The 14,612-nt window shown below is 39.6% G+C and overlaps 1 protein-coding gene across 1 annotated transcript; it reads right to left on the reverse strand.

Annotated features, from left to right (window-relative positions):
- Window positions 1-1,161: 1,161 nt before the first annotated feature.
- On the reverse strand, window positions 1,162-2,055 carry olig3 (oligodendrocyte transcription factor 3). Its single transcript, XM_042502851.1, has one exon. It carries the CDS (start codon window positions 2,035-2,037, stop codon window positions 1,162-1,164), a length of 876 nt encoding a protein of 291 aa, XP_042358785.1. The 5' UTR covers window positions 2,038-2,055.
- Window positions 2,056-14,612: the final 12,557 nt, after the last annotated feature.

A 14,612-nucleotide genomic window follows, 5' to 3' on the forward strand; every position in this document is an offset into this window, starting at 1 on the left:
CTGATGAATTGCATTATCTTCGTTTACTTTAAATAAGCAAATAAACGTCCAGTGGAAATATGGAGTCTGCAAAAGTCAAAATATCATGGCGTTTTTTTTTTAATTTAGGCCCTGCTTAAGTTTGGATTTGTAAACAAAATATATTTTTTTAAATATTTTTTTAAAAATACTAAAAACATGTGCGAGGCTTAAATATGTCTTGTAAGAAATTAATAGATGTAGAGGGGTTGGTGTTAGCCTTCATCTGAAAATAATTTTTTTTTAAAGTGTTTGGACGATATGATTTGTCAATGTGCACCCTTTAAAACGTGAGCAAGTAAATAGGCCTAATAGCAGATAATACGTAGAATTTAACTAAACAAGACTTCAGCATGTCTAACTCAGAACTGACATTATAAATATTGTTTTTTAAATGTTTTAGCGTGACTTAAAAAAAGAGGGGTTGACAGTGAGGATATGATCCATAATTTCAGTTTTATTGAAATTTCATCCAGGGACGCTGGGCGATAATAAATATTTCATCAGTCATCAACAATGTACAAAAATAAAGACACAGGGTCTCTGGGCATAACCAAATCAGTTCAGCAAAAACAATCATGCTGTGTAATTATACCGTCATGCAAAAACAAAACAAAAAGGGATAGAAATTAAAAAAAAAAATCAGAGCACAAATGGACATACAGTTAGCCATAAAATAAAAATAAATCAAAAGAATTTTAAAACAAATTTCCGCGGTGGCAGCTTCATTTTAGCCAAACACATAAATGTCATTATTTTTCATTTACAACTCAAATTTAAAATCCTTGGTACAAGGCACAGAGAGCATTCTTCGTTTTCACAAAATGATGCCGGATTTGAAATAATGTAAAAAGAAATCAGTATGTTCATGCAGCCTCCTTCACACTGTGACCAAATCTCAGTCAAAATGATCTTCGCATTTTGTTGCATGACACACAACTTTTTCTTTTTACCTTCAATTGGCAATCAGTCTTTATAAGTCCTTGTTACAAGGAGGAAAATAACACTTTCTTTTTCTCATACGCCAAACAAGAAAACAGACTAAACAACAGCATGCACCAGTGAGGCCAAATCCACCCTCATGCCCTGAATTCTCTATTTACAAACATCATCACATCTCTTAGTCTCTGTGTCAGTCAGACATCATTTCATCAGGTCCTTGCCCTCCCCTGTGAGTCTCGTGAGGCCGGTAGAGGTGACGGGGATGTGTGGAGGAGGGGGCACCTGGCAGATGGTGCAGGGACACGGCAGTCCGGCCCAGTGCTGGAAACCGGAGCCCAGCTGCAGGGCCGGGGGCGCAGCCGGGGAGCCCTTCATCAGGGCGTGGGGTGCTCGGATAGACGTGAGCCCCGGCAGCGCGCTCGACAGCGTGGAGGACGTAGAGGTTGACAGTGCGCTGCCGAGGAGAGGGTGCACCTGGTGCGCGGCAGCTGCGGCTGCGGCTGCGGCTGCAGCGACGGGACCCCCGGAGTGTCCACCCGGGCCGGCGGCGTGCGCCACAGTCCCGCAGTGGAAAGCTGAGTTGTGCCCGCCGTAAATCTCCCCCACCAGCCGCTTCATCTCGTCCAAGGAGCTGTTGAGCATCAGGATGTAGTTCCTGGCGAGAAGCAGCGTGGCGATTTTGGACAACTTTCGCACCGAGGGCCCGTGCGCGTACGGCATCACTTCGCGCAGGCCGTCCATGGCCAGGTTGAGGTCGTGCATGCGCTTCCGCTCTCGGCCGTTAATCTTGAGGCGGAGATGGTACATTTCCTCCTCGGTGACTTGTTTCTTCAGTTTGAACTTGTTGCTGCTGCCGCTGCTGCTGCTGCTGCTGCTGCTTCCCACAGATTTGGGGTCTCCAGGGCGCATGAGCTCCCCGGCGCTCAGCTTCGGGCGCTGCTCGCCGCTCTGCGTAGACGAGGACACGGAGGAGCCGACGTGGTGGTGGTGATGGTGGTGATGGTGGTGGTCTCGGAGAGACATGACGTCCATGTCCGGGGAAGAGGCTCTGCTGCTCGGGCTGGAGTCTGAATTCATTTTATGGGTTTGCTTCCGAGGTTGTTGGGTAGGAGGTCGCTGCTGGCTTCCTCCCTCTCTCTCTCTCTCTCTCTCTCTCTCTCTCACTTTCACTCTCTCTCTTCACACTCTCTCTCTCTCTTTCTGGAGCCTGTAGTCACTCTGGTCACCTGATGTTGCCTGTATCCCACCCGTCCCACGCTCTTGTCCCTCTTATCACATCGGTGACCACTTTGCCTTTGCCGCCTTTCTCTCTTTTCTCTCTCTCTCTCCCTCTCTGTGTATCTCTGCGGTGAGGAGGACACTGATAGTGGGTATTTATATGTGCGGGGAAACAAAAGCGGCTTTCCTATTCATAACGCCTAGTTAGGAGGATGACGTGCCCGTTAGAAAAGGGGCGGTGTGCTTTGACTGTCCCAGTGACCGCGGTGCGCAACCATTCACTGCCATTGTCAGGACACTGTTGGGGGGCACAGCGCGCCTCTCTTCTTCTTCTCTTCCTCTCCTTTTTTCTCTCCTCTTCTCTTCTTGTCTTTCTCCCGTCGTGGATCAGAAAGTTGCTCTTCCTGGAACAAACTGGTCAGTTTAAAAATTGCTTATTTTATTTTTATTATATATATATATATATATATATTATATATATATATATATATATATATATATTTATATATATATATATTATTATTATATGTGTGTGTAAAACTGATTCATGTCTTAATTTTATTTTTAACTATTTTGGTTGTGGCCTGCCTTTTTGCTGAGCAGTTTTAGTTTTGTGCGCAGTTTTACGCACAAAGTTTATTTGTTTCAACAACGCGAAAATTAGTTTACTTCCGGCAATTTGACATAAAAAATTGTTCGGTGAAAATCACCCAGAAGATTAAGAGAACCTTTTTTTGCGCACAAATCATCCTCTTTTCCACACTGTTCTCACTTTCAGAGTTTGTTGGGACAGTCAAATCTTAAAACCAAAGTCTCACGCGGTTCGGCTGGTGGTTGCCTGAGGGGATGCGGAGGATTGTGAGGGAAATTGCTTTCCCCATTCAGCGGATCTCCTGCTGCCGCAGGGGTTTGCGTGTGGCCTCCGCTGGGACAGAGGTAACTCGCGCGGTCGACGACTCAGCGCTCTGCTGGCCCATATGGCAGCATGTGGGCCTCATGTCTGGACCTTCATAAAACCGCGCCATTCTCATGGCTTCCAAAGAACCATTTTTCATTTAATTTCATATTAACAACAACAAACAACAGGAGCAGCAGCAATACTAATACTAATACTAATAATAATAATAATAATAATAATTATTATTATTATTACAAGTCCTGAATAATTATCAATCAAAATAGAGTTTGTTTCTATTTTCTATTTTGTTAAGAATGAAATGGTTTGAGAATTGTTAGGGTTAGAAAATATCAAATAGTAATAAACAATGAAATATTATTATTATTATTATTATTATTATTATTATTAATAATAATAATAATAAATAATAGATAATAATAGTGGTAGCAGTAGTAGCAGCAGCATTCTTTAGCTTCCAACTGATGGTTTTTTGTTGTTGTTTTTTTATTACCAACAAATTCTAACAATTTTATCCCTAAAAAAATAAAACAGGAACAAACTCAATTTTTATTGAAAATAGAGGACTTGATTCTATATACTTTTTTATTAAAAAACTGCTCACAATACAGTCATCAGATAATTAAAGAAATAATTATTCAAATACACGCAGATACTTCACTATACACATAAACGTCAAAAACACAAAAAAAGGAATGTTAATAAATTTCAAATATTTAAACATGAAACCTTCACAGAGTGAAAATAAATACATGAAAAATAAATAAAATTGTGATAAAATGAAACAAATAAATATAAAATTGTCCATATACTGTATTTTCACAATGATACATTAAACCAATTTATGAAAATGAACACACAACATCTTTCTTACATAAAACATATTTTATTGATTAATCAGGCCAACAGACAGCTCTCTGAAGGTGTTTTTGTATTGAAATATTTGGAGAATACACTAAATTGAGTCAGTATTGTCTATATTGAGCTGCTGAGAGTGCTCTCTCCACTCTGAAGAGTCTCCTCCAGATCTGTTTTGTGGAGGTGGAGTGGAGGAACGGGCCACCAAACAATAACATGTGGAAGTAACTGAAGCACTCGTCCTCTGACCACCACCACCTCCAGCATCCCTCCATCCATCCATCTGTCCTTCCTTCCATCCATTTCGTCTGCACACCCACCCACCCAGCACTTCAAACTCCCGATAATAAAGTCTGTCTCAAACTCTGCTCGCTGCTCTATCCTTCACCAATGAGATCCCCCTGGTAGAACAGTAAAAATGTGTATTCACGGCCTCATTGTTGGCCCAGCAAAAGAGCCCTTCTCATAAAGGTGCTGCCAATGCAAAGAAAAGCGCTGGTCGGCTTTGCTCTCTCTTGGTGGCATTTGAAAGTGTAAAGCTTTGAATACCAATTGCTTGAACTGGACATATGTGAATCCGCTGTAAGCCTACTAATCCTGTCCCCAAGTGTTTCTTTGTGTGCAGGGCAGCCTCGCACACCCAAGAGAAAGTGTTCCTAATCCGGCCAATGTGGAGAAATGTGTGAATGAGAGGGCCAGAGGAGAGCTCACAGAGGAGGTGTGTGTGTGTGTGTGTGTGTGTGTGTGTGTGCATGTGTGTGCATGTGTGTGTGCGTGTGTGTCAGGTATCAGTTTGTGCAGGGACTTTTGAATGGGTTTCTTTTGCGTTATTTATGTACTTTGGGTGTTTTTTGAGTGTGTGTGTGTCCATCTGAGGCCCCTAGCTCCACACCACCAGGACACTGGTCTAAATGGAGGCAGTTATTCACTGTTCCCCACACTACTGTCGCAGCAGGTCGCCCCTAATGTGCTCTTTTCACTGCGTAAGCTCCTTGCTTTCCTTTTATTCCTCTGTTGGTATCTTTCTTCCCCTCTCTCCTTCTCTCACACTCAAACTGTCTCCAGTTTCTGGCTCCGCTTGCTCATTGCAGCCCTCTTACTATTTTTTTTAATCTTTCTCTCTGTCATAAGTGGCTCTGTGCCCTCTCCCATCAGTTTTCTGGGCAGAAAAAGGACAAGATCAAAATGTCGAGCCAATACTAAGTTACACCCAAGAAAATGTGCTATTTTGATTTTGTGATAGTGTTATTGGGTTGAGTTATGCTTGGAAACTGTTAAACTATTTCAATTAATGGTACATTTATACACATTTAAATGTAAAATTTAAGCTTTTTGTGTGTAAAACTAGGTCAAAACAGACCATTATAGGTAATAATGTGATTTAAATCTGTGGTTCCCAATGTTTTGGACGTTTGCATCCACTTAAGGAAATGTCTATCTGCAACTCATCAGAGCAGAAATATTTTTTGTTGTTTTATTTAGAGTATCATGCGACAGTTCAGTTAAAAAAAAAAAAAAAAGAAAAAAGCAACTAGTGTCACCAGTGTGACATCTTCTTTTCTCATTGCTGCAGAAACCAGAAAAAACAGTTTGGTATCTCGCACACAAGCTCCACCTGTTCTCTCTGGTAAACCAACCACTGCCGGCTGATGGTAAATGCATCACTAACTTTGTGCTGGTTGTGATTTTTTCCTGGGAATATCGCCACAGATTAAGTTTTTAATTATTTTTTTCTTCCTTGCATAGCCAGGGCATAACTTTCCCTTCACTGCTTTACTCTTCCTCTGATCCTTACAGAGACAGATATTTTACACAGGAGTTGGTAGAGACCAAAATCAGAGCTAAAATAAAGTTAGTATGACTTGCATTAGCCATAAGTGCAACTCCAATGAATGATGATTTCAAGCCATCTTCTTCATTTAATTTTTCAATCTGTCTCAAATGAGTTACATCACTTGAAAGATCAAAAGTGAGCTTTTCGTTTTCTTTTTTAGCCAAACACCCGTACGTCTAAGATTTAAATGCATCGCTCCAGAAACAATCTCATCTCCGTCTCCTCCTCCTGGGTGGGCCCGGACACTGTAGACCTCCTCTACTAAGCTCAGGGCAATAAACAGTCAATGGAGTAGTAGTAGTAGTAGTATGTGAGGACAGCAGTCGTCTGTCTCACCATCAGTGTGACACAAACAGTGTCAGTTGAACATCTCTGGACTGAAAGGAGAAGACACAATACAGCATTCAGAGAGAGACACAAGGTCAAGGTCACAGCCGAAGGTGTCAAGGTTGCCTTTAAAGTAAAGCCTAATCAGTTGCATGCATTTTATGGAAGTGATTATACCATTTTCAGAGTTTCAGGATGTGTATTTAATTATCTGTGGCAATAAGGAACCATTAGAGTACTTTAATTTGTTTTTAAATGTGTCTCATGAATACTACTTTATGTAAGCATCTTCTTGATGTTGTAGTCATACCATTCCTGGAATTTAATGACGCGATTTGTCTTTATCTTGTGTAATCTCACTGAAAATAGCTCCAGTTTGTAGCTTTTAAATAAACAGCCGCTGTTCAGTATTTCATGTACTTAATTTATCCTCTTTTCAAATCCTGCTCACCTGCCCTCATGAGTTTTCTGTTCTCACATCAATATATCAAAGGCTTATTATTCAGCTTTAGGGCATGTCACATGCTACAGTTTAACAATGAGTTACAGTTGCTGAAGTTGCTGAGTTTCCTCAGTAATTATAGATGCATAATTGCATAATACTAAAAATAATCAACTCTTGCAGTAACGTCACGCATATTTGTTCCTGTCACTCAATCAATTCAATTCAATTCAATTCAAAGAATTCAAAGAAACTTGCTCCTCCAGCTTCAGTAAAGCTTGAGACAGCAAAGCTTCACGTGGATCAAATCTGCTGGGCTGAAAACCAATAATGTGTCATGTTGTATTGCCCTAAAGAAGGAGATTAATTTAACGGCATGTATTATTTAAACTGACTCTCAAAGTAATGCAAGATTGTAACTTGTTATGCAAACAGATAGAAGTCAACACTTACTTCTACCTGGAGGAAATTTGGTAAAAGTTTTCATATAAGAGGTGACAAGGGTGTTTTAATCTAGCAGTTTTTTTTAGGAGCTGTAATGCAGACACAAGAAACAGGTGGTAGTTTAAACAGTTTAATGGCCAGTTGGTGAAAGTAAGTGAGTTTGGCAGATTTGAAGCATAGAGAAGAAGACAGGTTCAAGCAGGTTTCCAAAAACAAGGCAAACACTCCCAGAATCTTCACAAAAAAACGGTTAAGGTGAAGGCAAAGGTGTTACCACCGAAGGGTTCACAACAAACTGAGAAAGACTGGAGAGGAAAGCCCGCTGAAATCAGGCAGCTTGCAATTAGAGTTTATGATCAGCAGGTGTGTGAGGAGCTGCAGGTGTGTGTGGAGTTCAGCTGGAGAGCAGAATGTCGGTCAGCCACGCCCAGTTTAAGACACACACAGACTGGGGAAACAAAGTGGGGACAAACATTCAACAAGAGGGAAGGGGAAAATGCTGGAGATACAAGGGTACTGCAGATCCTCATTTTTTTCCCCCAAAATTCAACAAATTACAGTGTTGATAGATAGATAGATAGATAGATAGATTGACTGAATCTATGTGTATATTTTGTGTAGTTATGTAAAATCTGTAAAGTCACATAAGTATGTTGACTTTTGTTTGACCCATCCAACCCGGACCCCACACTACACAGAATTTTTTGCTCTTTAAACTTCAATCGAGAATCCACCGCAACAAAAGGTCCTCATTGAATTCGCAACATGTGATTTTAACACATTTCAAGTCCACCACCTTATAATGTGTTTGTAAATACTTTGTGTCCATTTTACATATTTCTATGTGACCGGGTTATAATGCTTCAGTCCTGAAGAGTGATGTTTAAACATCCCTGCTAAATGTTTGCATATCGCTTTCTTCTTTATTGCATTTGTCCATTATTGGGCAACTAATGTTGCTGTCCACTTTTTTTCTGTTAATTTTGATACTGTTTTTTTTTTTTTAAATAATGTCAGTATGGGTTATCATGGAATTCGGAGGTGTCAAAAAGTCCCATCATTAAAATACACATTTATAAAGCATGCACATTTGTATTGATTCCTTTTTTGTATTGATTGATTTCTTGTTTGTGCTGGGAGGATTCAGTGAACTGGTAGTTGTAAAAAATCTGCCAATTTAGTTGGTGAACAAAAGTTTTTCAGAATGACAAACTCCTGAGGCATGGACTGATTTCTGAGCGGGCCTACGAGGCCAGAGGCCTTCCTGGCCTTCGTCTGCAAAATGTCAATCAAATTACTGTAACATAATGACCATGAAGAGACTCTAAATAACTAAAAATGACAAAAATAACCAAAGACACACAATGACCTCAGAGAGACAATAAAAACAAAAAAGAAGCACAATGTCTGGAAAGAGTTGCAAAATAACAAAAATAAAAATAAAAAACAGAGAAAAAAAAAGGCTTTGTGTCTTGTTCCTAGAGGTGGTGCGGGGCCTTTTTGCACTTCTGCGCTGAGAGGCTCACTGTCCACATAATCTGCTCCTGTCCTAAGGGACTCTAAAGGGACTTACAGCATGTCTTGCTTTGGATAGACTGAATCATTGTATACTGTCAAAAAGAACAACAAAACTTTGCTTGTTTGCTTGCAAAGTGGGTTTTTTCTTTTGTTTTTGTTGTACCAGAATTAATTTAACCGGATTCACCAGTTGGACTGGAAGGTCCAGTAGGAATAGTTGAGCTTTATTTGGATGGAGCTCCTGTTCTTTTATATGAAATATGAATGTTAAGGTTTTTTTTCCCCAACTGATCAGGCCTGCAGTATATTGTGCCAAATGCATGTGTAACTGTTGATCTATACTCCTTTCATATTGGGCATCAAAGACACCATCAAACCACAGTTTGAAGTTCCACAAAAAGAGATTTCACAAAGGTTGAAGCATTCGAACGGCAGATGGAAGACAAGCAACACGAGTATTTAGATCTGAGAGTGATGCCAAGCGAAACCCTCCAGCCTTCGTCAAAAGTAGTTCTGAGAGTCATTTAATTTAAATTAAAGCAATGAAAAGTAGAAAAGATGTACTGCACCTCTCAGAAATGTTTGGATAACTTTTAAAAGCCTTATTTTTCCTTCTTTGGGTGAATTGGATGTAAAAGAGAATATCAATGAGATTTCTGTCTTTCTCGTTCCTGTTTTGTGAAAAGTAAACAAACCTTCAAATTATAGCAAGCCTTTAATTAAGGAGACGATCAAACAATTAAAAGCTCGTTAATTACAGACCTCACAACCATCTCCGCCAACATGAATATTGAGGTCCTAATTAATATTTGTGGGGCTGTTTTGTTCTTGGAAGACATTGGCGTTAATTAGGCAAAAAACAAGTCAAATTAACATTTCAGTAATGAAGAAACATACCTTCATGTGCTTATTTCTCTCTGTCTGAACACGCTCTGATACAAATTTGGCATCTCAAAGCTTTCTGAAGCATGTTGATGATGAGTTTTATCAAACAGAGACAAGTTTTCTGTCAGGGATTTTTCCATCCTCACGCACAACTGCAAGAGGTGTGTTTTCATTGATCATCTCTTTTGAAAAGAGAAATAATAACTGCTGTGTGAAAAAGTTACAGTTTAGTGTTGAATATAACCATCAGTGGTTTCAAATCCAGATTCCAGGTCAGATTTTACATTTATGTCAAGACAAAAAAAATCTCTCTTTAGCTAAAATTATTTGAGGTTAAAGTAAGAATGGACAAGATTTTTGCTTAACTTATCAATAAATAAATGCTACATAACTGTACAAAAGAAGAATGACACCAACTGCATTTAGATCGGCTCCTTACAAGCCTTGCTTCAGTTTCACAATGCAATTCTCTCTGCAACAAGGTTGGATCTCCAGGGGAAATCGCCACCAGTGTCTTCCTCCTGCAATAGAAGACTGATCTCTGTTGCTATCTACTCACCCAGTTGTGAGTTGGTAAAAACCATAGTAAAACTGACACAAACAGTGACAAAGAGGAGCTACCCTATTTTTACGAATATGACTATTCTGAATTGATGTGGGTCATATAAACACCAACACCATATTCAAACGCTGTTTAAATATTCCAAATTGGGCCTTTTTCCAAATTTAGCATTTTCTAGTTTAATTGTGTAAGATATGCTGGTATTATTAGTGATTTAGGAGCATTATTTGGCCAATTATACAGTTAATTTGGAACATGCATCTTAATTGGGCTTTTTTCTGCAGTTTGCGACACACGGCCTCTTGTCCGTTTACGGTCAGCTCTGTGCGTTGTCATGTTAATAGACAAATGAACTCGCCAACAGTTTGCAAAGCTTTGGGATGGAGATGCATGCAAAAGAAAATCACACATTTTTGGTCAAAAGAAAAAAACATACCTTTAAAAGATTTTGAGATTCTTGGATATTAAAAGTTTTTAGGATATGCACAAATACGGCAAATCTTGGAGAAATTCCTTTTTTGATGCAATGAAGCAAAATAACAAGCTCCTTCAGCTGTTCTACTTTACCATATTTTGATGTAATAAACAGCATGTTTGGGCACGTTAATTGCAGTATGCACGACTGCATGTAAACAGGAATGTTAATGAAAAATTCCTTTTCATTAGCCAAAATAGCTTAATAGGAATATTGTCATTTTGCAGAATAAGGGAAAAAACTGGACTATTCTGTGCTTGTAAACATGCTCACTAACACCAGTTGGAAATACTAAAGATGTCAGTTTCTCTGTCATTTATAAAGTGGAATTTTCAAACAAAAGATCAACACTTCTCTATTACACTTTGTGGTAAAAACGTTTGATGAGAAGATCAACACCACTCTCATGTCTGTCATATAAGAAGGTACAGCCAGCAGTTAGTTTGCTTATTGTTACGGCTGTGTGTGTTTCTGTGCTGTCATTTCTCCTCTGCAGCTCTGCCAGGTGTGCTGCGTTGCCTAACGAGGTGCACCTGGCCTGGGGAGGAGCTGCTTAAAAGCTCCTGTGCCTGCAGCAGAGGAGAGAGGCTTCTGGTGTGGGGACTGCCTCTCTGTGTGGGATTTTATTGTTTTGTTTGTAGGATTTTTGTTAAAAGATCCCACAGATCTGATTGTTTTAAAGGTGTCTTGTGGATATTTGTGGGCAGTGGTGGAGTGTTATTAGTCCCATAGGGCTGCCCAAAGGTGGGGAGTAACACTTGGCTTGGCATATAGACTGGAAATAAGGGAAGTTTCCTTATTTTTACTTTGGTTTAGTTATATAATGTGTCAGTTAAGGAGCCTTAGAGGTCAATGGATTTTGTTATTCTTGTACAGAACCAGCCAATCAGCTGCAGTTTCATTATATTTAATGAACAGGTAAAAAAATGTTATCATTATTCTAAGCAAAAGGATATATATACATAATTATATATGCAGTTATGTATAGATACATAATGTCGAATTATACCTTGCACCCTTCTAATCATCATCTCCAGTATCATCCTCACCTCGGTCATCAGTCACCCTCCGCCTCCTCATTAGATTCACATAGACACAAGCACACAAAGACACACACACAGAGTTACACACACCACCAGCACTTAACCAGCCTCCAGCCCGGCCCACCAGCTTTTGCAACAAGGTTCTCCTTTTAACTGTCCCTTTCAGAGCGGGACAATCGGACACCTCCCATCGCCTCCTTTCAGGCTGCAGCTCCAGCCTCGCCCCCCTCTCTTACCCATACTGCTCCCTGTGTCACTTTGTGTCCGCTTCGCCCCCTCGCAATGGGTGCACATGACCAGAAAATGAAGCAGGGGTCTCTGCAAGCAGAGAATGAAAGCGAGTATGTTTGTGTGCGTTTGAGAGAAAGAAGGAGAGAAGGAGAGAGATTAACATGTAGGATTTAAGCTGGTGTGACGGGGTGAGGGCGTATGAACGAGGTGACATGTAGGGAGGAAAGTTCGGACCAGGTCTGGCTTGTGCGCATGCATATGTGTGTGTGTGTGTGTGTGTAAGTGTGTCTATTTCTCAACATCCTCACACACACAGTGATGTAATCATACACATTCACAAATACTGTATATCTCATACCAGCAAACAGTAATGAATAGTATTTACTATATTGTACTACAGAAAATTTTTGAGATATTCACTTGAGTATTTCCATTTTCTGCCATTTTACTCCTACGTCACTACAATTCCAAGGCAAATACTGTACCTTTTACTCCACTACATTTATTTGATGACTTTAGTGACATGCCCACATTGTGATTAGTGCTACAAAATAAAATCAAGTTGCCTGCTACTAAGTTGTTGCTGTGCTCAAAGCTTTCTAAAGGAATTGTGACTTATTTATTCCTGACACTTTTTTTATGACTGACATTCAAACTGCATAATAAAAGAAAGCTCTATGATATTCATTCTCTGTATATGTTCATGTTTTACAAAGGATTTAACCAGAGCCACGGCATACAATGATGATAACAATCAATTTCCATCTATACAGCGTAAGTGAAGCTGTTAGTTAGCCGATTCGCAAAATCAGGTCTCAGAGTTGGTATCAGGATGGCAAAAGTGATATTAAAACATCTATATGAAAAATACATAAATAAGTTAAGTAACCCAACTTTTATAACTGCAACATTAAAGTTATGTACTCATGAAAGCATTAACAACCATTTTCAATAACTGAATACAGATTCTTCTGAAATGACACATTCTGCAAAATGAGTGCTCTTACTTTTGGAACTTTAAACATGTTTTGATACTTTTTGATACTTTTGTACATTTACTTAAGTAAAAATATAAATGCATGACTTGTACAGCACAGATTCTCTCTGCAGTGTATTGTTAGTTTTACTTAAATCCTCCGACCACTCCGATTGACCATAAATTTATTTTCCATTTATGGAAAATGGTCTGTTGACACCATTTGTCATTTTTACTATTAAGTACAATGAAATTATCCCTTCAAAGGAATTGACAGAAAGAAAAACTAACATGTTATTAAGTATTTTATTCTAAAAACATTGTTTTGCTAATAATGTATGAGAGCATTTAGAGAAGAAATCCACCCACATGATGAAATGACATGACAAAATGTTAGTGTGTTTGAAATATAATTGGGTTTCAAACAGGTTAAGTAAAAGATCTAAATGTGTCTTTCACCACTGCAAACCATGTATATGGGACTCTTTATACACACACACACACACACACACACACACACAAACACAGACACACACACACACACACACACACACACACTCCATTAGAGGAGTGCTGCAGCCTGCAGGGTGTACGGCCTGGCTACTGTCAGAGAGATTATCACATCATTAACTGCTAATGAAAAACCAATTCAGACAGCTCTCCTCCTGCGCTCTGCGCTCACTCAGTGTGAGATTTTTCTCACTGTTCATTTGCTTTTATTTGTACACATTTCAAGGTGTACACATCGTGTGTGTATACCATGTATGTTGAAAATCCATCTATAATTCTGTCAGCCTGAGTCTCCATACTGTAATTTTACTTTGTGTGTCTATGTCAACTGCAAGCCTGCCCATTTGGGGAAATCCCTCCTCTTTTGCTCTTCCTACGTTTTTTTTGCATTTTTTTCTGCATGTTAAAGGATTTTTTTGGGAGGGAGGTTTTTGTTATTCGAAGCAAGGGTGTATTAATAGTGTCGTATGCTGTACAGATTGTAAGACCTCTTCAGGCAAATTTGTGAATTGTGATATTGGGCTATATAAATAAAACTGAACTGAACTGAAAACCAAATGTTTTTTAAATTATCTTTGAGTTGCTTTTCCATGGCACCATTCAATCAAGTGTCTCACTGTCTTGAATAGTTTTTTGGGAGGGTTGACCTTGTGTTTCAAAAGTTGACACTCTTCTGACTCAAGGCCCATTAATGTATCAGCAGCAGGCCTTGTGATACAGAGACAACAGTAGTTAGCTGTTAAGTCTGATAGTTCATCGTCGTCGCTCGTCAAATCTGAAACCAGACCTCCGTTTCTGGGGGCTGAAGGATGACTCGTTGCTGAAATGAATTGTCTGCATATTTTAATGCTCTGAGAGAAACTTTATGGCACGAGAGAGAAGGAGACAGAGAAGCAACTTCATCAAACACATCATCTGTCCTGTGACGCTCTGCCTTGTGACACCAGTTAGCTCCTGTGTGCAGCACTTTTATATTTATGTGTCTGCTCATGCACACTTTTCTGTACGTGTTTGAAGGCACGTGTGGCATGTGTATGTGTGTTTTGACTGCAATAATAAAAACCACACCAGCACAGGCCACATTTTTCAAGTTTGTTTGACGCATTTAAAATGCTAATAACCAGTTTATTATGTGCTACATCAAATGCAAATGCTCTGTTTTACTGCCGTGAAGTTGGGCCGACGTTAGCATTTGCATATCTTATGTCTGTCTCCTTAGCATGCATGGAGGAACTGGATAGCGGGCAGACTCTCAATAAATAACATTAACAGGCGCATTAGATAAACAAGCTCCAATGATGCTGCTATTAGGGAAGGCAGAGCCATCGCCCGCTTAAATGAAGGTGTTTGACACAGCAGCATATGGTGTGCAAATTCCCCCAAATCAACCTAACGCCAACGTTATCTGGAAAT

This window comes from Plectropomus leopardus, chromosome 15, assembly GCF_008729295.1.
Source record: "Plectropomus leopardus isolate mb chromosome 15, YSFRI_Pleo_2.0, whole genome shotgun sequence".
Classification (NCBI taxonomy): Eukaryota; Metazoa; Chordata; class Actinopteri; order Perciformes; family Serranidae; genus Plectropomus; species Plectropomus leopardus.